General features: G+C 38.3%; 1 protein-coding gene across 1 annotated transcript in view; it reads right to left on the minus strand.

The window, feature by feature from the left end:
• The window catches only part of ipo11 (importin 11), a 135,600-nt gene that overhangs the window by 22,062 nt on the left and 88,154 nt on the right, over positions 1-25,384 (minus strand). Inside the window, exons 23-29 of the mRNA XM_026188417.1 lie at positions 15,756-15,835; positions 15,549-15,629; positions 14,801-14,896; positions 14,299-14,412; positions 13,722-13,843; positions 9,846-9,941; positions 8,365-8,449 (exon numbers count right to left, since the gene is read on the minus strand). Coding sequence (XP_026044202.1) covers positions 8,365-8,449; positions 9,846-9,941; positions 13,722-13,843; positions 14,299-14,412; positions 14,801-14,896; positions 15,549-15,629; positions 15,756-15,835 — 674 coding nt within the window. The remainder of the gene's footprint in view (positions 1-8,364; positions 8,450-9,845; positions 9,942-13,721; positions 13,844-14,298; positions 14,413-14,800; positions 14,897-15,548; positions 15,630-15,755; positions 15,836-25,384) is intronic.

Here is a 25,384-nt window from a genome sequence, read left to right on the forward strand (position 1 = left end):
TTAAGAGCACGGTCTTATTAAAATGTTAAAATGGAGTAGAGTCATCAGTATGCCAACACTAATGATAACTGTTTAGCACTAGTCTAACAGGGATCTGCGAATCCTTTAAAGTCCTGAATAGCATTACAGATGTAAATCATGCTGTCAGATTTGATCTCTGCTGAGGTTGAAAATTTGTGTATTTATGCTGCAAATGCACGAGGTCAGACCTCTTGATCTAATTAGAGTGATTAAAAAAAAAGTCTGTTCAGCCCAAATATGATGGCATTTATGTTTGTTTCATGCATCATTTATAAGAAACATTACAGGTAGCTCATGGATGAAAAAATCTGCTGTTTTAGCCTCATTAGTCGAGCAGAAGCTTGTGTGGATATCTAAGAAACTGATTTAATGCAAGTCATGGAAATGGAGGTAAACTGCCTTCTGGTTACCTTCCTAATGCTTCTCATTTTCTCTGTGACATTCAGCTGAGTGTCACAATAGAAGACATATCAAATGTTTAAAATAAGACATTTGACTGTTTCACAAAAGATTCATGAAATAGTGAACTAGGTCATGGCAGCAACATGCTGGAAAAAGGCCGGGACAGGGGGTAAAAATAAGTGGTACTAAACAGACACCACTGGAGGAAAAATTTGAAACATTTTGCCACTAATTAGGTTAACTGGCAACAGATCAGTAACAAGATTGTATACATATAGATAGCATCTTAGAAACGCAGTTTTCTTCAGAAGTAAAGATGTGCATTGGTTCACCAATCGGAAAAAGAAAAAAAAATCTCAACACTGGACGCTCATGATCTTCAGGTCCTCAGCACTCAATTAAAAACAATGAGCCTATGCAGTGATTTTTTTTAATCACTGCATAGGCTAAGAAGAGAAGGAAATCATTGTGTGTGTGCCAACCGCAAATGCAAGTCAAAGCTCTACCATGCAAAGAATAAGTAATATGTGAAAATGACCCAGAAATGCAGTCATCTCTGACAAAACTGATTAAAAATGCACTGAGGCAAAGTGGGAAATTGTTCTGTGGGCAGATGGATCAAAATTTGAAATCCACTGTAGAAAACATGGACGCTGTACCTCTGATGGTATGGGGGCACTATCAGCAACATGTGGTCCGATCCAGATGTCTTGCATATTTCAGCAAGATACTGCTAAACCACATAATGCATGGCTTTGGGGTTGCAGATCAATCTGTATATTTACTTTAACTTACCAATAATAACTTACTCTAGTCAACTATCCAAACAGAACACAATGACAGCATTCCGAGTACTGCCTTACAGACACAATGCAATATTCTGCATATGTCTCGATAAGCCTATTAGCTTTTCTATATCGCTTGCCAATTAAAAAAAAAAAAAAACTGCAATCATGTCAACTCCGACTACTCTCATGGACAATAAAGCTGGGAACCGACAGAGATGAAAACTAATTTTGATAACTCTGTATGTCTTAGGCAGTACAAAGGAAAATCTTTATATCTTGTGCTACAAAATAACAGAGAGGTCTGTTATTCAACAAAACCAAATTATGCTGACACCAATGGTCTGCTTGAGAACAGGAGCAATAATAAAGCAAGAATGACAAGTCTTCATTACTAATGCTTTGTGTGACTCAGAGTGAATTGATAACACACTGAAACTCATTTCCTATAAATATATACCTCTGGAAGACCTTTGGAGGCAAGTTGATTGTTCTTTAAAATGAAATAATGAAAAACCGTTGAATGACAAGATCAATTCAAAGATTCATTGGTAGCTCATCAAAGCTTTAAATAATACTTTTGGTTAACTCTGAGAAATGAAAACCTGTAATGTGAATTTTAAATGCACCAACTTTCTTAATTTATCATCTTAATAACTCAAGCATGTTTAATTAAATTTTTATTTAAGGAGCCAAATTAGTTACTTGGCTAATCTGCACAAAATAAGAAAACGTTCAATATTAATAAGTATTCTCTTGAAAAACTGTTTTATATTCATTTTGAGCAATACCAACCACAGTGCAACAATGTGATAGGAATATTTTTTCCTTATCTACGATTTTAAACCACGCTGGACAATATGTCAAACTCCATACACTTTAAAATTGGCAGACTTTAGCTAATTCAATTTTTCGCCTATTTTGTCAAACATAACAAAACAAAACAAAAAACAAACACCAACTACATTTTCTCAAAAATGGCAATTTGAAAAAATAACTAAAGAAAGAAAGAAAGAAAGAAGCCTGTATGCCAACTTGCTGTCCCACATCTGAGTATGACAAACTGGCATTGGCTAAATCTGAAGGTGTTTTTTGTAAAGCAAAATCTTTTGTTTTGGTACAAAGATGCAATGAATGCTTCTTACCTAAATACAATATATACAATTTTATTTCTATTTATGAATGTAATTGCATTTGTGTAACAACATTCAGGTAGAGCTGCAGTCAAACTTCTGCTGGCCCGAGATTGACTGTAGCATTGTCACTTTTCACATTCATAGAACAACTTTGAAAATAATTGTTATATCACTATCATTTTTACCAAACCCTTCCAATACCAACTCCAGAATAACACGGTACTGAAGATCAACTCATTAGCCTAATAGCCTGGAACAAAAATCTCATCAGTTACACATCTTGAGCAAATGCTATAAATGACTAAACCTAGCATTCTGTTCAAATAAATCGAAATTACATCAAACAAAACATTTGCTGTACTCCTCAGTAAAGCACACCACATGAGACTTCGAAAATGAGGATATGTAGCTGGTGTGAACCTGGGATGCTACAACGCAGCTGTCATATAATAACCCATAAGAAGTAATATGCATAGTGATATGTGGAGTCCAATTCCAAGAGCTGATGTCCAACATCAATTTTTCACACCGGAAGGGGGGGGGGGGGGGGGGGGGGTGGTGTCAGGGGTCTGTTACAAATGGGGGGGGGGGGGGGGGGGGGAGTGGAATGTGGAAAACATGCAGGGGAACAGGTTTTCCGAGACTATGCAACATGTAACTCTTATTGTGGCCTCCTGTGTGTGTGTGTGTGTGTGTGTGTGTGTGTGTGTGTGTGTGTGTGTGTGTGTGTGTGTGTGTGTGTGTGTGTGTGTAAGTGAACACACTTAAAGAAAAAAAGAAAAAATTAACTTCGCCAACTTTTCTTTTAGTAATGTTATGTGTGTAGTATCCCAGATTCTCTAACTCTGTGCTTTCCCTATAACAAGTCCTATTTAATTGTACTGTAACTGGGTCACAATTTTTTTGGCAAATCATGTAGTCTGAAAAAAACAGAAGAAACAAAAACAAAGAAAAAGAAAAATATGAATAAAGTAGCAAACAGAGCATTTCCTTACGTCCCTTGTCCATTTCTCGAGGTCAGAGCTATTTTGGCAGTAGGAGAGGAAGCTACACAAATTAATGTTGCGGCTCATTAGTGTACACATTCCTTCCTTAGCAATTACTATTGATTTGCCCTTGAGAAAGGTACCTGCCTACAACACACACTATTACAAATAGTACAAGGGTTGCTTATTTAAGCAGTCCATAAAGATGGAAATTAAACCTTGTGGTATTTTGCTATGTAAATAGGTATTGATTTTTTTTTTCCAGTTCTATGGTCCAAACACTACAATGGAGGCAAATGGAATTTTATTTGCATTGCTCAAAGTATTCAATCGAGTGTGACCTTCCTGGATCACTATTCAGTGACTAGGTTTGGAAAACAGCCAGCTCACTATATACCTACTTATTGCTGAAGATTTGTTTGCAAGAGGGCAGACGTATTTTTTACTTTTATGTTGTAGTTCAATCAGTAATTGACATTTACTTACATAAATGCAGCACAATAACCTTTATGTGTGCTGTGCACATACATTAGCGTAGTGTAGTTTAAAAAAAAAAAAAAAAAATAGACGAGAGAGAGTAATTGGGCTCAAGTGTGTGTGTGCCCCCATAACACAACAAACAGAACCCATGTCATTAGTACCCACTGGACTAAGTCTTTGATGTTGCCTATCCTTCTTGTTGTTTGATGGTACTGGCCTTGTAGATGAAGCACAGGAATCAAATAATGCATTATGAACAGAAGCCAAAACACAGCAGCAGTTAGCTTAGTCTGGTTGTCTAGAATACTCAGATTTCATGGGCGAACATGTAAGTCCAAGGTTCCATCAGTAAGAGTTGATCTCAATGAAATTTAACTTCGTTGTGTGTTGCAAGTGATCCCAGTTTCCAAAGTGACAGGTCCACTGGGTGAGTTATTAGGCCGATAGGGCTGGAAACAACTATGGATTTTTTTCCTTGCCCATCGGGATTTGTTAACATATAGAAGGCCGGTACACCGCTGATAAATGCAAGATAATGCAAGATATTTAGGTTTGGTAAACATATTGGCTGCCTGACAAAATAAGAGAGTTTAAAATAATTTTTAATGTTTCTCTGGGTTTTTAATGTGAAACGTTTTCATTTTTATATGCATTAAAAAGTCATAAATTAGTAAATGAGTTATACTTTTGATGTAAAAAATACAACGGGTTCAGTTAGTTTTGCTCACTTTGTCAGTACAGGTAATAAATTGGGTCTTCCTGAACTAAGTGGCAAGCAATACATTAAGGATCGGTAGAATCAGTAGGAGATGAAGAGATGGCAGGAGCAAGATTTGTTGTTATAGTCTTGTGCATGTGAAAGAAAGAAGAAGGAAGTCAGAATACAAGTGTGTAAATGTGAGGAAGACAGGTGGAAAGGTGAACAAGCAAGGAGTAGATATAGTGAATGCTGATGAGTTTAAATACCTGGAGTCAACCACCCAAAGCAATGCACGGCATATAAGAGGGATGAAGAAGAGAGTGTGGAGTGGGTGGAAACAAGTGTCAGGGGTGATTTGTGACAGAAAGACAGCAACAAGAGTGAAAGAGAAGGTTTGCAAGGCAGCGGTGAGATCTGCTATGATATATGGTTGGAGACAGTGGCAGTAACAAAAAACAAAACAAAACTGTGAATCCGTGTTTGGAAGCAGCTAAATGTAATTTGACAAGACAAAACAAAACACCAAACCAATACCTGCAGGCAGATGTTAAATGGCTAACTATACTATAATGTATAAAGACAGATAAATAGCAAAAAGATGTGAGAAGAAACATTTAGCAAAAAATAATAGTTACAAAAATGAGATGAGATAACTGTAATGTTCTTTAATTATTCACTCATTTTTTATATTTAATCTTTAGCATTTCCACAATAGTATATTCATTAAATTATTCCTTTTAAGAGACACTGCTGACATTTCCCTTCGTTCGCTAATAGTCATCACCAAGCTCAAGTACTGAAACTTTCACTTTCTATAATGGGCTGACAGGGGCTGGTGTGAAATCAAGGGTCCCCTGCACTGACAGCAATCAGTCCAATCGAGACGCTTCATGATTGTGATTTGCTTCAATGAAGAATGAGGAACCCCTATAAATAACAAAAATTACAATACGACTGGTCCTGCCATTTACTTCTATACTATCCAGTTTGAATTCTAATCTCACTCTCCATGTGAGATCAATTTAGGTGTGATAGTCCAAGTCAGAAGTCCAATTTTTATTCGCACTCTGCCCCTGTGCGGTGACTACTTTAGAGAAGTACAAAGCTTGACTACATTGCTCAAAGTCTCTTTTTCAGGCACTTTGAAAATTAAGAAAATAAACAGAGTTCTTTTCATCCACATAAAAAGGTAATGACTCAAACATAAGCTCAAAAGTCCAAGGAAAAGAAAAAAGAAAACTAAGAAAGAAACTAAAGTAATTATTTTGTTTAAAGAAAATACTTGTCTATATCTGCTTGAAGAATTACTTAATCTTCCTTCCTGGTAAACAGGACTAATCCTAAGCCAACTCTCATCTCTTTGTAGTGTTTCCAAAGAGAGACTGACTTCTTTTTCACTCATTCCCAATCCAGTCTTGTACCTTACCATTTTTATAGAAATATTTTTTTCTTTATTTGTTACTGTGATCACTCAGGTGATCCCAATAACCCCTACTCAACACTGTTTTTGAATTATTCAAGCACAAAAAGGCGCCTAACAATTGGATGAACCAGCATTGTCTCTAAACAATTTTAGATTGTATCACTAGCCTCAAAAACCACGTTTGTTCCCATTTCTTTAGATTAATCTATAAAAATGCTAAACATATGAATTTGACAGTCATCAAATAATTTTTTTTCACCAACAGAGTAATTCTCAAAGAACTGTTGGCTGAAAACTTCTATTTTAGCATGGTGTGCAGTTTGCATCTAGGAAAATTAAGGAAACTGGACAAGTGGAGAATAAAAGATGAAGTGGCAGACCTAAAAAACTATAGTTTTTATCTGAAGTTTTTATCAGTATCTGAAGAAGAAACCAGATAATATACAGAATGAAAAATCTAGCAAAACAGGAGAGTTCAGGCTGTGTTGAATAAATGTGTTCATACCAAATATCAACTTTTAAGCGCGTTAGAATTGCTACAATAGAAGTCTGCTTTTCCCTTATAAACTCCATTTCCATGTCCTGCATAGCTCCACATGTTTAAACAGGTGCAGAACTTTTCGTTTTTCTTAACAGAATAGAGAAATAAGGGATGTTTCAAGACTTTTTCACTATACTGCAAGAAACACTAGAAAATGTGTCAGTGGTTTAACAAAACAGAACTCATTCTGCATTATATATTTTCCTGTAATTAACTGACAGCCACTGTGATAAATCAACACTCAGTATATGGTATTGGAAAGCAAATTTATCTGCAAAGGTTTTCTATGCAAAATGGTCCCAATCAATTTCTTTTAATGTACTTTATTAAAAAAAAACATTTTATTCAAAAGGGAAAATTCTAAATTAAGGGCTAAATTTAGGAAAACATGACTATCCACACGCCTGCACAGGGTGGCAGGAGGAGAGATTCCACCTCTCTATCGGACTTCAGTTCCAATAAAACATGCATGGAGGTGTGTTCAGATCTATTTGGGCCTGCTTCACCTCCTCCACTACCTCAAGCTTCTTCATCTCTAGAGATGTGACATTTCATGTCTTAAGTGCCAGTATCCAGGGCTTCTACCCGTACCTGCACGGCACTGTTTATGCGGCACTGACCCAAACAAACCCCTATGCTACCCAGTGATGCAGATGGCAGACATATGAAGCAGCTTCTGATGAAAGCTGGAAAAAATAAATTCACTCAGAAGTGGACCTGAAACATAATCAAGCCACATGGAGATAACGATTTTAAATTTCAGCAAAAAAAATTATGGTTTTTCACATTAGCTGATCACTGATTTTCAATGTCAACTGATGAGAAAGAACATGAGAGAGAAAACAATGTAAAAAAAAAAAAAATAAATAAAATAATAATAATAATGATACCTGTGTCTCACAAGATCTTTGAGACCAGCAGAAAAATATAGACATTTATGCACATTTTTGTTTCATACAGATGCAGACACAGTTGCTAAAAAGTGTCACTAGTCTCCTTTCTCATCAACTTATGCCTCACATAGAAAAGTCCATCATGCAGGCACTCCCATTGCTTGCACACATGTATTCATGCACGTCTCCAAGCACACACACTCACAAACATTAAAAAGCAGAGAGAGGTGCGACTTTAAGTCTTCTCTCCTCTCTTCCCTGGAGCAAAAAGTCAGGGTCTGGGCTGAGGTGATAAGTGCACTGGGATGCTGCCAAGCAAATAGCACGCACACACATGCAAAGAAAAGTAAAACAAGAATATAAATATAGCTATATTTACTCAAACACAAATAAAATCCCATTTGTACAAAAAAAAATGTAATTTTGCCTAAGCACACATTTAGAGAAGACCACTGATACCAACAATATAGCTAAACAATAGTGTGAATGAGTGAAGCGATTCGTGAACTTTCACAGTGTAAAGGGGTACAGGAAGCATCCTCAGAGGATGCATGCTCATACATACATGCACCACTTAATTGGTGTACATCTCCCACCTAGGGGCCACATATGGGTACTCACTGACATTCATGCTTATCTAAAGACTTGCAGGAGGCTTTGAGCTTGCTTTGAACTGCTGTCTGACAACATACTACATAAAGTGACCGTTTTCCTTTTCGCTGCCTGGAATGAACCCTTTATGCTCTTCTCTGCATCTACTCTATGAGTTCCAGAGTGGCATAAACTATCACAAGAACAGATGGGTTTTTTTTTTTAATTCACGGGACACAGAAAGACACTCTGATAAACAGACAATTAAACTCAAAACAATAAGAAATAAATTCATTATTAAAGTTATTTGTCTATTATCCAGTAATGGAAATGAAACAAGAGAAAAACTGATTTAAAGATTTCAAAATTAGATCTGTACCGTGTATGAATTACACATTTCACTCACCAGTTTCTTCCTCTTGTCCTGCTCAGTTGGTGGCTCCTCATCATCACTCAGCTTGGGCTCTTCAAAATGGCTCATCAGCATGCAGCTGCAAACACAATAATATTCAACTCAATATTAATAACTGCAAATAAACCTACACAGTAGGAGACAATTTCAGAACAGGCAGCATGCATACACAGGCACTCCAAATGCTGAACCCTCTGGCACCCCTTTTTTCCTGAATGCTATTCATATTGGTTCATCTGCATGCAGAGAGAATTACAAGTAAAACCTTTGTGCACAGTATACAGTCTGTGTATGGTCTTTTATTTCCTTTGTCCTTACTTAAGCCTTATTGTGAGTAGAGATAAGGTGGGGGGGGGGGTCCTGAATGTCCCACTGTGATTGTGGTGCGTAGCTACTGATAACTCGTGATCAGAAATTTTAACTCTATTCCACCTAAACCAATGACATTCAAAGTGACAAAAATGAATTAACTCACAATTCTGGGTAGACAAAAATGCAGACTAGTAAATGGTAACTCTTCTGGGCACGTCATTAAAGAAGCTACAGTCAACTTCTTGTACTGTTAACACTGAAAAACTGTAGCATGCCAAATTGACTATGTTATTTTACTGAAATTCATTCATGGCCGTAAGGACTTCTCATTTCACACTATGCAAGAACAATTCTAAACCACTCACGAAAACACAGGTCTGTTCGTTTAAAAGTTTACGTAATTCCAAAATAAAAGGGGAATGATTGTATTACTCACTGTTTTCTGTCTCAGCTGACTGCATTTATAAACAGCAAACAACGCTCAGAGGAATATGTTCATCTACAAATATATTACTGCTCGTGTCACACCCAACAGGGACCCAAAACGATTCAACATATCACTGGCAAACAAACGCATACAGTAGACTTTGCTCCCAGCTTTTCAGTTCATTTCACACCATTAGATCTTAGTATGGTGCTGAGCATCTTTCACAGCAGTGAATAGGTGTCTATGTTTGGTGAACATCTGCTAAGAAACTGCTGAGAAAGAGACCAAAAATATTGAAATATGTAGAGGAGGTTCAAAGTGTAAGGAGCGCTGTACTCAGTAACTTTTCCCACAGTGAGAAAGTGATGGTAACTCAGACACGGGCATTACTGTGAGGCTTTATCAAGGTGCAAATACAACCAAGTCAATCTCTCATTTGCTTTCCTTGTTTTCCCTGTAGTGAGCCGCTGCCCCCATGAAATTAATTTTTATCTCAAAATATTTCTTCTGAGGTTTGCATTTGATAAATTCCAACTTCAGCATCGCATCTGCATTTGTAGTGCTTCAAGCACTTTTGGGCGTCTTCATTCATTATGCATGAGTTTTGTCAAAATTACAAACTCCATTCATTTGTGAAAAAAATGATGGGAAGGTTTGGACTGTATAATTTCCACGTTTATAAGCACAGTTTTTTTCTGCTCTTCATTTGTCAGGGGAAAAAAATATGAATACTTACTCTTTGAAAGTGCCCGTTTCAGGATCTTCTGTCATTACATCATGTAATGCCTCAACACAAATGTTGACGATGCCACAGAACTTGTCCTGAATCACGCTGATAACAGAGAACAAAGCTTCATTACTCATGCTCATATCACTATGTCTGTATTTCTACATTAAAAAAGATATATTGTATCATAACAGCCATTTGAAGAGCCTCTAGTTGAACTACTCCGTTCCTAAAACTAGCAATTAAACTCCAGAGTTTAAAACCCCTTTACATATAAAGCATTTAGAGACCAATCACACAACTACTACATGACTCCAACAGAAAATTTTATATCTCATGAGTTCACACTTGCTTGTAGTTCCTTAGTTTCCAAAATAACAATTCACTACCATGTACCCAAGACACTGTAAGATTAGGCCTAAACTCTCAAGTCTCATATAATTTAGCATGGTTTGCTGAAACAGCCTCTTCCTGACTCACTTCACTCTTAATGCACTCATAAGCCATTATCGATTTAACACTCATTAACTGTGTCTTCTCTTTCAGTTTGTGTTTTTTTCACTCTGTTGTCATTTGTTGCCTGCCATTCTGCAGATATATCTGGCTGCAGAGGTGTATTTTCCCAGTCCTCACTTACCAGCCCGGCCAACCTGTCAACAGCCTGTCGTATTGTTTCTCCTATTTCTACACTTTTCACTTTAAAATCACCCCAGTCGGTTGTAACAAATGAGAGTCCTCCCAGAGCCTGGTTCTCTTGGAGCTTTACTTCTGTTAAAAGGGAATGATTACTCCCGACTTTTAGAAAGTCTTTACTTAAAGTGTATCGTCTTGTTTATCTCTGTAATACTGTTAGGTCTTGACCCTTCTATCTAAAGTGCCCTGAGATAAGTGACTGGCACTTTGGGCTATATAAATATAACTGACATCAACAACCTTTAAAAATAATATAGTTTATGAAACCCAACCACACAAGCTTGGAGACTTGCCACAGTCACTGGTGAACTATTTGAGTGAGTCTCAGTGGTTAGTGGTAGTGGAAAGAATATACTTGGGGGGTTTTTCTCCCCTACATCAACAAGAATGAGAAAACGGGGAAGGAAGTGTTAGTGTGAGTGAGTATAGGCACTGATACATCAACTGTTCCTTCTTCTGTCAGTTCATATTCTCAGCCAGGTAGACCCAAGGCAATGCTACATAAAGTTCACTAAGCATTAGGACAAGCCATAACCTGGAAAATCAGAATGAAAGAAGTAAGTATACACAGATGTGTCCCTTATTTTGTAAGTGTGGCAATTTTACACATACACATGGTACCAAATCAGACTAAATATTGATATCAGTGCTAAATAATCTGAAATGTGCTCAATTACCTAGTCACCATAATATTAATTAGGAAATACAGATTACTGGCCTGATGGTTTAGGCAACTCTCGCACACACACAAAATCATATCTAGCAGTGGCTCTACAGTTGATCCTTTTGGTAAAATATACCTACCAATATCCTGGGAGGGTAAAATAAAATCACTAAACATATGTGCCCCTGGTTATGAATAACAGTCTTAAATTGGTGGCCATGGCAACAACTGGAAATAGGCTTTGCCTTTAAGATCATTTTAACATGTCTGTCAATTCTAATTCTATCAACCAAAAACAACTCCCAAGTGAAAAACTAATAGCTGATTAGTAGTGCTGCTCAGTGCCTGTCATTTAAATCACCCTTAAGTGAAAAACTTCACAGTGATTACATGATGGCTTGCATGCCAAAACAAACTATTTACAAACTAGTTCGCAGAGATCTTTGAGAAGTAGTCACTACTCTGTCACAGTAAATCCCATTCACTTTTCTTTCCCCTAGTGATTTCTTTCTTGTAAATCATATATAACATATTACATATATAACACCAGCCACGTTATTAGGTATCCTTTGCTAGTGCTGGGTTCAACACCTCTTGCCTTCTCAGAACTGCTTAAATTCTTTGTAGCATAGATTAACTAAGGTGCTATAAACATTCCTCAGAGATTTTGGGCCATAGAGAGATGACAGCATCAGAGAGTCGCTACAGACTTGTTGGCTGACTATCCATGATGCAAATGTCCTGTTTCACCGCTTCCCATTGAGATCTTTGAGTTTCCCAAGAAAACATCCCCCAAACCATTATATTACCGCTAGCATCTTCAACTGTTGATCCATGGCAGGCCAGAACCAGGTTTTTAAAATTCTGACCGTCCCATCTGAATGTTACAGTAGAAATTAAGACTCATCAGACCAGGCAACTTTCCTCCGGTCTCAAAATTTGATGAACTGCAATCTGTATTCTCAGTTTCCCGTTCCAAACTGATAGGAGCAGTGTCTTTTGTGGTCTTCTGCTGCTCTTGCCTGTAATAAGTGGTTGCTTGAGTCATTGTTGCCTTCCTATCAACTCGAAGCAGTTTGGCCATTCTCTTCTGACCTCTTGCATCAACAAGGCATTTGTCACTTGATATTTTCTCTTATTCTCTGAAAAACCCACACATGGTTATGTGGGAAAATCCTAGTAGATCAGCAGTTTCTGAAACACTGGGACTAGCCTATCTGGCATAAAAAGTCACTTAAAGTTAGGGGAAAAGCTGCAAAATTGGCTAATTTTTTATTTTTTTTTTATTTTTTTTAAAGGAACTTCACCATAAATTCCATTTTGGAACCAATGAGTAAAGCTACAAAGCCTAAGTACCAAAAACTGTAGTACCCTGAATGGTATGGAGAGAAATTTGACTGCAAAATGCTGCAAAAGCATCCGATATGATCCACGAGTGTAAACCAAGATTTGTGAGCTAAACTTAATGAGTTGTGAGTAAATGATTAGCATTTATTCAGCTTTATGATGTACGTATTTGCAAAACAGTTTTACGTGTGGTCAGATTGCTTCATATTTGTGCTTGGATTGAACCGCATGCTTGTGAGTCCTCGTAAGTTACATACAAATCATTGAACACAACAGTAAATCTTAGTTTATGCTTGTGGATCTTATCGTACGCATTTGCAACATCTTTGAGGCAAATTTCTATCCAAAGAATGGCCTATTGAGGCCTGCTCCAAAAGCAAGTAAATCTCTACAGGCTTTCATATGAAAATGCTCAACGTTACATCGGGGGGGGGGGGGGAATTAAGGTGACAGCTTAATAGAAAAAAACAAAAACAATTTTTAAAAAAAAGACGGCTTGCACATATAAACATGTATCATTACCATCATCCTTCTGTCAGTACGGCACAGAAAATGTTCAAGTTCAATGTAAGAGGGCTGGTACTCTGTGTCTGTAAGCACGTATCCACATATTTATCTCTTCATTTATCATAGCGAGAGGTGTTGCCCAGAAAGTGTTTACGGTCGGGACAATAATCCACCAGAAGAAGAGAGACATAAACAAATGTGTTTCATGCTTTGGCTAAAGGATGATGAATTACAGATTTAAGTAACATCGCTTACTATAGCTTGTGACATTAAGTCTTAAAAAGAGATGGAAAGTCGTTTCATTTCTGACAATATATTCTCGCCCCCATATGCAAGTCTGAAAACCCAGCTGTCTGCATTGGCCTGTATAAGGTGTGTATATCAGTATCCGCATTTGTGGTGCTCGGCTGACATATAATTGGCACCCAGAGTGTTAAAGCAGGCGCCCGTTAAGCTGTTGTGCTGTTCTGCATTTTATGGCTGTAAGGAGAAATATATACAGGATAATTTCACCACCTATATCCGTAATGATGAACAAGAGTCTACTAAATAATTTTCCAAGAACATCATTACTTTCCCCCTGTTGTGCCCTAAAGTCAGCTATGCAGTTCAACCCACTTTTCATGAGCTTAAAGCAAAATCAACACAGAAAAGAATTCAAAAATGATTCTCACCTGTTGTCAGAAGGCAGGAGGGAAAGCAGAGCCAGCGACGACAGCTTCCTCCTCTCAGGCTGAGTGATGTTGTCCATTCGGTCAACCCACATCTCTATAACATTGCCCAACAACTGGTCCATCTGATGAGCGGAGAAAAGGAGGAAGAGAAATAAGGAGGACAGAAAAAAGGGTTATTAAAAAAAAAAAAAAAAAGAGCAGCAGCAATTTGTACGGAGATGCGTCTCAACCTTCGCTATATTTCTGATTAAACTTCCTGTCTTGTCCTCTGTGGTGAGAAAAAACGAGCATGGTATGATGAGAGACAACTTAGAGAGGAACATCTTTGCATTTATTTAGATTAAGGCTGCAATCTCAGAACTAGGCACAATTAATTTCTTTGCTCAGAGTTTCACAGTAGAGGAGGACAACATTTTAGGGCTTGAAAATGTTACCATTTGCAATTCCTTGGCTCATTACTTTCAGCCTCGTTCACACTGATTCCCTTTTAACAGGCACTTTGCATTTATGTCTCCCACAGACATTCATCGAGTCTGTGCTGAGGAGAGAGAAATGAAGGGCAGACATCAAACCTCACCTCCTGGTTACACTCAGAAGCCATTTGACTTAGCAAAGACGAGAAAAAACTGAAGTTCTGGAGCAGGACACGACCCATGATGCCCAGGTAGGTGGACATCACCACGGGATATCTCTGTAGATCATAGACACGCAATCATGCATACAGATGATGAAAAATAACCACGCATAAATGGTTTTACATAAAACACGAGTCATTAAGCTTGATAAGAGGGAAAAGATGGACCCACTGACACAGCAGAATCCTGTGAATGTGTAACCTTTAACTGAGCTGACTTATCAGTAATTGCCACTATACAGTCTTTGAAGAATTCATTTCAAGTGACAGTAAAGGACAAATTAGAAGAAGGGCCGGGACTATTAACACTTAAGAAAGAACTGAAACCTTAAAAGACAAATTTAAGGTTAAATATGTGGTGAATAATGAAAAACATATTTTTACAGGTTCCTCCTTTTACACAGTTCCAGCGTAGATTCGAGCAAGATGCAAAGGTAAAACTCACCTCACCATCCACAATACCTCTGAAGACAGCTGGCAGCAGGGGCTGAAACATGTGGGCTCCCAGCATGGGGCTAACCTTTAAAGCTATCTCTACCACCTGCAGGGACACAGGGCGAGGAAGGATGAAGGGCGACCCTCAGAGGGTGGAGTAAGCAAAAGGAGCAGAGAGAAACTGACAGGAAAATCTCAGGAGGAAGCCAGAAAAGGAGCACAAAGGGTCAGCCACATAAAAATGTAAAGAAACTTCTGTCGTTATGGGAAAATCCCTCTTTTTATAGATGGTACAGTACGCGAAAGACGCAGCGTTTTTACATTTTGTATTACTTTCCCAAGAAAACTAAATGCTGCTTCTTGTATTCATAATCAAAGACGGTGATGCTGCAGGTAAGAGGGTCTAGAGTGAGCCGTTTGATATTCCTTATGTGCCATTTCTCAAATTATTTTATTAGTAATGAGAAGTCATAGCTCCTCTTGCATTATAATGGGGTGTCAGTTAATAAGCAGCAGTGCTTGCGCAGTTTGTGTGAGTAAATGTTTATGTGTCTCCTTTTACTGGATATAATGGTGCTTTCAGCGCACCTGCTCTTCAGTGGCCACACAGGCACAACAACCTCTCACAGTGGCTGAACTCAAAAGCAATGAAAAATAAATCCAGACAATAAAAGAGAACGAGACACAATCAGCTGTGATTTTGGAAAAACAACATCTTCGTGACTTGACTTTTTGTGAGAGGGGAGGAATGGGAGTACCTTGAGCACCTGCACCCGCCCTTCATTTGTGATGTCTTTCAGCAGGTCACAAAACGATCGACACAAGGATTCTGCGTAGTTCTGGGGAGGGAATAATCGGGGTAGATGGTTCAGTTCTGTAAAAACTTATGCAGATCAGCATGCCAACATGTATTATGACAATATAAGAGTTATGTGAAGTCCAAGTGTTCTTTTGTTGTGTCTCACCTGCAGAAACTCTGTAGCTGACAAATATATGTAGCCATTAACAATGTGGAAGCAGGTACGCAGGTTCTCAGAGCTCAGCTCTAAAACAGAAATGTAAATGTTGCACTTTACAAATTGGACAACAGGTAATTTTTGGAGCATTGCATAACAAACAGAGGGATCAAAGACACTGCGAGAATATGGTTTTTGTTTCTAAATAATCTGAGGTGATACTGCTGAGTGAGACTCTTAATTCAGTTCAGTTTTATTTATATAGCACCAAATAACAGATGCCTCAAGGTGTGACTGGCAAAGACCCTACAATAGCACAATATTTGCTGTGGTTTTCTCTATATTGTGGGGTCTTACAGTATAAAGCAATATAAAGCACTCTGAGGTGACCATTTTTGTGATTTGGTGCTAACAGAATTTTTGTGTATCTGTGTGCATGTTTAAGTAACTATGTTTCTCTGTAAAGTAACATCTGGCAATAGCAAAGAAGCAAAGCATTCAGCCATCTCAGGTATAATAGTAAAAAAAAATCATAATTATAAAAATTAAATTAAAAAACAACTTTATAATAATACAATTAATCTAATTTATTATTTTAGAATAATTTAAATTTCTATAAATAAATGTGCTGTAGCCCATGCCCCCACTTTAGACTCAAATCTGCTTGCTGCAAGTATCACTGGAACAACAAGTGGGATTGCTGCAGTCAGCTTTCAGCGAGCTACCCAATTCAAGCAGTGTATTAACAGTTCATTTTATTTTGACTTCTGTAGCTTTATTGTAGATTTTTGCTGATTAAAACAAAATGTAGCTGCTTCCATTCAACATTAAGTTCGCTTTTCTTAATGTTGAAGCTTGCTGAATAGGTGGCTTGAGTAAGGACTCCCGCTAGCTTTTTCCCAGTAAAGTTTGTAATGATGGTTACAGTAGCAGGCACTGCTGTTTTAAATACTACAAACACACTTTGTTTCACTACACCTGAGCTAACCAGTTTGGAAATGGCTCTGCATCTTTGCTGTTCACCCTCTTTTTAGACAGACACTGGTTCCATATCACTCACACACACCCCCTCATTAAATTTCTCTTACGGGTCTGTTTTAGTCGCAAACCCTTACAGTAAATGAAGGGTTGAAGCAAAAAAATCTGCTTCTTTGCGATAAAGTTATTTGAGTTACTTGATGAATCGTCTAAGGCGTAGTTTACAAGATGAGACAATAAACTCCTTAGTTATCAATAGCTTTTCTTTTCTGTTAAATTAAGTGCATTTAGTTTAATTTAAGACTGATGAAAACAATTTCAAGGATATCAAGTTATATAAGGTAAAGACAAACTGTTCAAACAGAAGTCTTGTACAAAAATAAAGACAATTAATTTATACTAGCAACTTCAAATCAAAATAATAAACCACCAGTGCTATCCCCTCTGCCTCCTAGTACTCACACCAATGTATCAATTTCAAAATCCTACGTCGCCTTGTTTTCAAGTTCTCGCATTCACAAATTTTGGTTTCCATGCTGCTCGCCCGGCAATTGACGACAATACCCCATCAGCCTTTTACGGTTATAAACTGTAACGCAGTATTGTTACAGTTTTCCTGTGCAGTATTTCCTAGTACACATACTTAAATATAGCGTTGCTTAGGAGGCTGTGATTCCTTGTCCTTTTAAACAAAATCCTACCTTTCTTTTGATTACATCAAAACACCTAAACCTGATGTGTTTACTTGTCAAAGTTTGTCTGCAAGAAGATTATAGTAGAATCTGTGATAAACAATGATAGCGGGCCCACTATGAGCGTGCCTGTTTGTAAAGATGATATTTATGCTAATGCATGCAACATGTTTTCTCCAGCCAACTGTCAGACATAATAAAGTAATGACGATAATATATTCTGCCATCTGTTATCTTCTCAGGTACATTATGTATTCCAGGAGCAATTTAGTCACTGCATCAGCCAAACACAGTATAAGGCTATACTATGCCAAACACATGTAATGAGAATTGATAATGAGTAGACAATTATTGAATATAACACAAAGGAGACACAGGTTAGTGCAAATTATAAGGAAGGAGCAAACAGAGGAATGTCTAAATAGTCAAAATAACTATTTTAATATGTCATTCTGTGTAGAATTGGTACTGGAGGAGAGCATTAAGAGGAAAGAAATGCATTCGTTTGGTCAGCCCAAGTCATAAAAAAGAAAGAAAAGAAAAGTCAAGGCAACAGATTTCTTAATAGTGAATGAGCAAGGAGACGTCAGTTCATTGAACATTGCGAGCATGGCAGGTCCGCAGAGAATGGATAAATGGGTGTGAATGTCCAAGCTTACTTAGAGACTGGATTTACATATTTTGACATGTGACAGTTTTTATGCATATTCTTTTTTAAGTTAAAAATATATATTTTAGTAAATGTGCAGTAACTCTATAGTTAGTTACCTCTAACCCAGTAAAAAACAGATATTGTGTTGCTGGTTTCCCAGATACTTCACCAAATGACCAAAAATGCTGGAACTTTTCCTCTCCTTCAAATTCCGTTATGCAGTTATTTAGTAAAGGACACAAAAGAGTTCATTTGATGGAAGCCATTATTTTCATAGCCTAAAAGCGAGCAAAATCAATATTTCAAAAATAAATGTATTCAAATAGATTTAACTTGGACAGAAATTCTTTTGTTGTGTCTAAATCATTTTATTCCCATCAAGGTAACCTGAAAGGAAAGGAAAACATGTGGGTGGCTAATCCATCTCTGTGCTGTCAGTGACACCAATGATTTTATTAAACATTACTGAATCAAATTCAAAAGAAAGCAATACCTCCGCTTTCACAATACCTGCTCCAGCTGCAAATTATAATTTGTGCCAACAAGACAATTACTGCATAGACGTTTCTGTACACAAACAAATATAGGGTAAATAGAATAGCCTGAGCACATGCCAAACTAAACATAACTCTTTAGCAAGTTTATTTTGTTGTGACTGCAAAAATAAAACTACTAAGTAAACAACTATGTTCAAACAATTGATGCAATACATGAAACAAGACACAAAATTAAGGTTGGCTATAGTATGTACTTAAATATCTCATACATGTTTCTCCAAAATATGCCTCAACTCACACTGCGTAACTGAAAACAGTTACAAGTTGCCAAAAATAGGTTGATTTAAACTACTGGTGGGCTCTGGCTGGTGGCAGAGCTCTCACAGCAAACCTCCAGTGAGAACCGATCAGCATCTAATATAACTGCTTTGAGCTGAGATTCTACCAGCAGGTCTCTAAAGGCCAAGACTGGAACAAACATGGAAAGGGGCTTTTATGAGTGAGCTTAGCGTGAATACCCCAGGCGCAGTTTAAAAGCTATTTCAGTTCATATGACAGGGAAACTAGTGGGGTGTACTAAAAATGTGGCAACAAGGTTAATCTGGTTTGATATGTAACCTTGAAATGAAGGGCTCTGAGAGGAAAAACAAGTTTTCAGAAGAGACGTGAATGTTACATTAAGCATTTGTCTGTTATTTTACAATCCACCAAACAGAGTAACTTTGAGGGGAAAACCAGGTTGTTTCACCACAAATCGTCCCCAAGAGGGTAAAAAACAGAGTTGTGCATTGTAGGCATTGATTGACAAGAAATGACTATTATTTGGCATTCTGTTTGATCAGAGTCGGGGCTTTTTATATTATTTTAGCTGGTTATTACTAGCATTTCATTCCTCTTCTTAAATGTGTACTTTCTGATAAGATAGTACCTCAAGTGTATACAATAGATCAGTTATGCTTACCTAAAATCTTAATTGAGTGAGCTACATGATACTGGAAGGACCAAAATACCCACACAGACAAATTTGAAATGCACACAACACAGGGCAGGAAATTTTTCAGGAAACTTAGAAAAATTATTTCATATATTTCTTAACAGTTTTTTTTTTAATATTAACTGTTTTACTAAACTGTCTTTGAAGTGGGACTGTACAAGGTTCTACCAGTAGATATGACCTCCAAGCAGACAGGATCACCAAGCCGTGATCAGCAGCACGCATATTTTAGTTGCCAAAAAGAAATCATTATCATTTAAATAAACATATGCATGGGTCTGTCATCAGAACGTTTACAATATGAAAGAAGGACACAGACACCATGACATCACTTATTCATTTTGTGCTCCAAATTTTGTTGCTGCCATTTTTTTAATTTATTTTTTTGGAACCAGAAGTGATGAAGATGACTGAGTATTCTACCCTAACTAGATGGTTGATAAAGCTCAACAACCAAACTGTACAAGTGAAATGCAGATATACAGATATTTGCTAATCAATGCTAATTAGTAACAGACTCATTTCAGACATCAAAAAGTACAAACTTCTTGGGAGGTGTGTGCCAACAAGCAAACCTATATTAGTCAGTCCAGAGGTGTAATTATCTCACTATGCCGTGGAGGCGCCACCTAGCAGGCAATCAAACATAACAATCATAACAGCACCAATCCATCTGCCTATCTACGCTCCCTTCTCCCCTCACTCGTAAACAAGACCCCAAGATACTTAAACTCCTTCACTTGGGGCAGGAACTCGTCCCTGACCCAGAGTCAGGACTCCACCCTTTTCCAGCTGAGGACCATGGCCTCTGATTTGGAGGTGCTGATTGTCATTCACACTCAGCTGCGAAACACTCCATTGGGAGCTGGAGGCAGTCACCTGATGAAGCTAACAGAAGCACATCATCTGCAAAAAGCAGAGACAAGATTCTGAGACCACCCAAATGAAAGCCATCTGCTACTTGGTTACACCTAGAAATTTTGTCCATTAAAATCATTAACAGAATCAACGACAAAGGGCAGCCCTGGCAGAGTCCAACACCCACCAAAAACTAGTCCGCTTTATTGCTGGCTATAGGGACCAAGCTCTTGCAAAGGCTTTATAAGGACTGAATGGCCTATAGCAACGGATGCAACGAATCCCTTCACCAAGTCCACAAAAGACATGTAGACTGGTTGGGCAAATTCCCTTGCCCCCTCGAGGATCCTCGAGTGGGTAAAGATGGTCCAGTGTTCCACGACCAGGACGAAAACCACATTGTTCCTCCTGTATCAGAGGTACTACTGACGGATGGACTCCTTTCCACCACCCTGGCATAGACTTTCCCAGGGGGGCGGAGGAGTGTGATCCCCCTATACTTGAAGCACACCCTCCGAACCTTTTCTTGAAGATGGGACCCACCATCTCGGTCTGTCAATCTAGAGGTACCGGCCCTGATCTTCACACAACATTGTACAGGCACGAACCTCATCCAACCCAGGAGATCTGCCACTAAGGAGCTGTTAAACTGCTTCAGTGACCTCACTCCCGGAGATAGACAAGTCACCCCCCTCTACCTCAGACTCTTCTACGGAAGACATGTCAGTAGGATTAAGGAGATCCTCGAAGTACTCTTTTCACCACCTGACAATGTCCTCAGTTGAAGTCAGCAGCGCTCCATCTGCACTATACACAGTGCAGGTAGAGCAATGCTTTCCTCTCCTGAGTCGCCTGATGGTTTGCCAGAATGTCTTTGAGGCAGTCCAGGGAAAATAAAATCAATTGATGAAAAACTATTTCTTCTAAACAGTCTAGTTCTAATATAAACAAAGAGTAGACTGTTCTTTTTTCTATGCCTGTGAAAATACTGTCACCCCCATTATCAAACTTCAGTGACACCATATGAGTACACTCAAAAATACTTAATCTTACCTGCAAGCACAGTTACACATGCTGCATTGTCTTTAATGCCAAAGGCAAAATAAGAGGTAGATAAATGCTTGTGACATCTCTCCAGTCCCTGTCCCTCCATAATGAAACCACCACAAGCACTCCTGCCATGTCAAGCTGATAAGATGTGTACATATTCTGGTAATACCCTTTGAAGAAGAGTTTTGTGTAGCTATCAACATAAGAGGAAAACACACAAATTAATATTAAAAGAAAAAATAAACAAAGAATGTCATTCTTATTCTGGGCAGCCCAGAGTACCAAGGCCTGGACTTGATAAGACTTTCATCATTCACATCCCTCACGATTGCAAATGAACTCAGGCCACCCCCAGTGCCCATGTATGAATACAAACAGCCTGACAAAAATAACACTGCATCTTTCTGGTTATTGGAAGTAAATTCACTTCCATCTCCACACAGCATCCCCAGACAATTTCGGTGTGACACAAATACGGCAGGAACAAAAGGATGGAGGATTTAGTGTGTCAGCTTCAACATATCGGCTTCTTTTTACATCAACACAACAGCCCGATAAATGCTATTCTCTACCTTTGTTGTTCTCTCCTGGGTTCTATGTTGTGACTGGTCCTACAGTGAGATATGAAAAGTGCAATCCTGAAAGCACAATTATGATGGTCTGGAAATAAACACTCAGGTTCCAAATGAACAACAAAAAAATGTCTGCAGTTGATAGTAACCAGTGGTAACCCTCAGCCTTCTAGCAGGTAGACCTATGGTATGAATTTGAAAATCCTAGGTGATTTCCTTCTGGACTTATCCTGTTCCAAAGATTTTCAGAAAAGTTGACCTCTGAGTAGGGATGGGTATTGATAAGATTTTCACGATTCAGATTCTATTTTCGATTCTGTTTAACGATTCGATTCTTTATCGACTCTCTTATCGATTTTTTTTTTAAAAAGGAGAACACTAAGTTCAATTAGCTTAGAACTTTGTTTTATATCTTCTCTTTGAAGAAGATAGAAATTTAGGAGTAACATGGCCTTACAAACCCAACAGTGAGATCTTAAGAGATCCACAGCCTACGGCTCTTCAATGGGGTGTCACAGGGTCCCCAGGAAAAAAAAAATGTAAATGTAAAATAATAAAATAAATATTCTTCTGTAGCAATAACAAAGTATAACATAAATTATTCAGTAGCAATTACACAAGAATATCCAGTCCCTGCCTACAATTAAACACATTCAGTTACCGATAATCGGGGGCATCTGCTGTGGCAAATGGGTGCAAGCCTTTACCACAAACTTAGTCACTGCTGGGTGACATTCGTCTATCCTGACCTGAAAGGAGACACTAACGGTAGACTGCAGCAAGAACTGCCAGCATCTGAGCCAGCCAGACTCTGTTTGTCTCTCTCATCATGGTCACCTAAATGCAGCGCACAGTAATGGCAGGTTTTGTAATAAGGCAGATCGTGCTAACATAATATGCACTGTTAGTTGATTATTTACCTGCCGCATTAACGGGAGAAGACGTGCAAACGTTACCGCCACTGCTGAGATTCACGAGTCCGGAGCGGAATTAAAAACACGACATTCATTTAAGGTCATCGTGTGTTTTGTGAGCAAATGCTTTTGCGTATTCGTAGTGTTTCCTCCCTTAAATGAAATATCTACTTTTCAAGTATTGCAAGTTGCCCTGTTGTCATCCGTTCTCGTAAAATATAATCAAACTTTTGAGCGTTTGAGCCGCTAAGGCGCTGTGTTTCCTGCCAGGTAAATGACGCTCCGCAAAGTGGTGACGTCATTCGGGGCGACTGGAATCGATAAGGGAATCGTTTGCAAAAATGGCAAACAATTCCAAGGAATTGAAACATACCCATCCCTACCTCTGAGTCATGGTCAAGGTCAGTGAGATCAGAACTAGTCTGGGACATAGGAGATACACCTATACTATTAGTTTCAAACTCCTACGTTACTTCGTTCTCGAGTTATCACATTCACAAACTTAGGTGTCCATGATGAAGGCCGCCTGTTCGATACGATGACGCCACTATCCCATCAGCCTTTTACAGCTAAGGGGTAAAAAATACTCTTTCAAATGTTTTTGAAGAGGACAATGCACTTCCTCAGGTTTCCAGCAAAGCGCTCACCAAAAGTGCAGAACACACAGCTGGGCACAAGGAAACTTTTTTTATTAATTAGTAAGATTTGGATGCAATTGAATTATAGAGAAATTATTTTAATATTTTCTCCTTCCATGCATAGAAATGCCCATGGACAAAATATTAGAAAAGCCTAAGGAATACAAATTAGTCTAAATCAGAATAGGCTGTTTTGCCAAACACTATAAAAGCAATTAAATTTTAACAAAGATGTGGGAAGGGAGGACACAATCACCCCCTCCACGCACACACCGTCATAATCAAATAGTCACAAAAACAGATGCTAAAGCACTGATTAAGCTTTAGTGAGTACATCCTTCATAGCCCTGGGCATATGCTGCAAAATCCGCTTCAGTTATCAACATTAGCTGGGAAATGAGACTCACATCTGACTGCGATAACAGTCCCTGAAGTACCACTAATGGTTCCTGGGTACTTCTAAAACGTGGTCATATTCCACAATTCCACTATTCCACAATTTTCAGTTTATAATCTGTGATTAGGGTGAAAATGTTTGCAAAGTAAGGAAAGTGAACAGATAGCAAAAAAGCTGTGCCAAAATCTGCAATGAAGCACAACAAGAACAGATAATGTTTGTTGGGCTTATTCTAGTCAGCCAGCTACAAAAAGTTGGAGATCAGTAAAGCCCTAGGCTCGGGGGGTTTAACAGCCTTCAAATGCATAAAACTTCACAGAAAAGTGACAAGTCATGATATGTCTGTTATTTCAAAGTGTTAATAAATACTAGACCTTGTTAATGCTCCGAAATATTCCAAGGTGAACGTATGAGAAGCGCTCTCCAAGCTCTATAGCCAGCAAAAAAAAGTCTCAAACATCTCACACTGGTTAATGCATGAGGAACTCCAGGTTAAACATGGATAGTATTATCTGAAGTTATTAGACTGTAAGAAGAGCCCTTGTGGAGTATGACATCAAAATGGAAGAAAAGATGATAAGATGTTACCGTTTCCTCTATTAATGCATCAAATAAGGCGAAATATTTCCAACGTATGTGATAGCTATAATCAAAGCCATTACTTACAGTTAGGAAACCTGTAATAAAGAGCTTGTCGTCTAATGGGGTTGTTCAGATTGATCCAGGAAACATATTAACAGGGCAGTTAACTGTGAGTCTACATTATGAGAAATGTTAGCAATTCCCTCAGAGTACTTTCATAAGCCCTTAGCAGGATTGCTTTATTCGTCTGTGGCTGTGCCTGGCCAATATTTTTGCACAACAGCTATGATGACACTGGATAATTGTGCCCCCCCCCCAAAAAAAAACCCCCAACAAAAAACAAAAACAAACAAACAAAACCCACAGACAATGATATATCTATAGAATATGTTGAAAAAAAAAATGATACCAGTGAAATTCACTTTCATCTTTGTTTACTGTGTCCATCTATCTGTTCTTTTCCGCTTATCCGATTCAGGCTGGTTGGGGGGCGGGGTTGGAAACTACTCGAGCTACTGTACAGAGAGGGGTAGGGTTCACCATGGATATGCTGCCCGACAGTCACAAGGCTAACACAGAGAAACAGACAACAGTTCACACTCACATTCATGGATGATCTGATATCCTCGTGTCGGTGTTGTTCCCACATCATAATAAATGTTGTTCCAGGTTCAACATTGCAAGTGACCAATCACATTGTTGTGACATCATACTTTTGCAAGCCAAGCCATTCATTCATTTATGACATTCCAGTGTTGCAAGGACAATATGTATAATGCTTACCGTTTATTAAAGAATAGTATCCTGAAATGAA

Source organism: Astatotilapia calliptera, chromosome 12, assembly GCF_900246225.1.
Source record: "Astatotilapia calliptera chromosome 12, fAstCal1.2, whole genome shotgun sequence".
NCBI lineage: Eukaryota > Metazoa > Chordata > Actinopteri > Cichliformes > Cichlidae > Astatotilapia > Astatotilapia calliptera.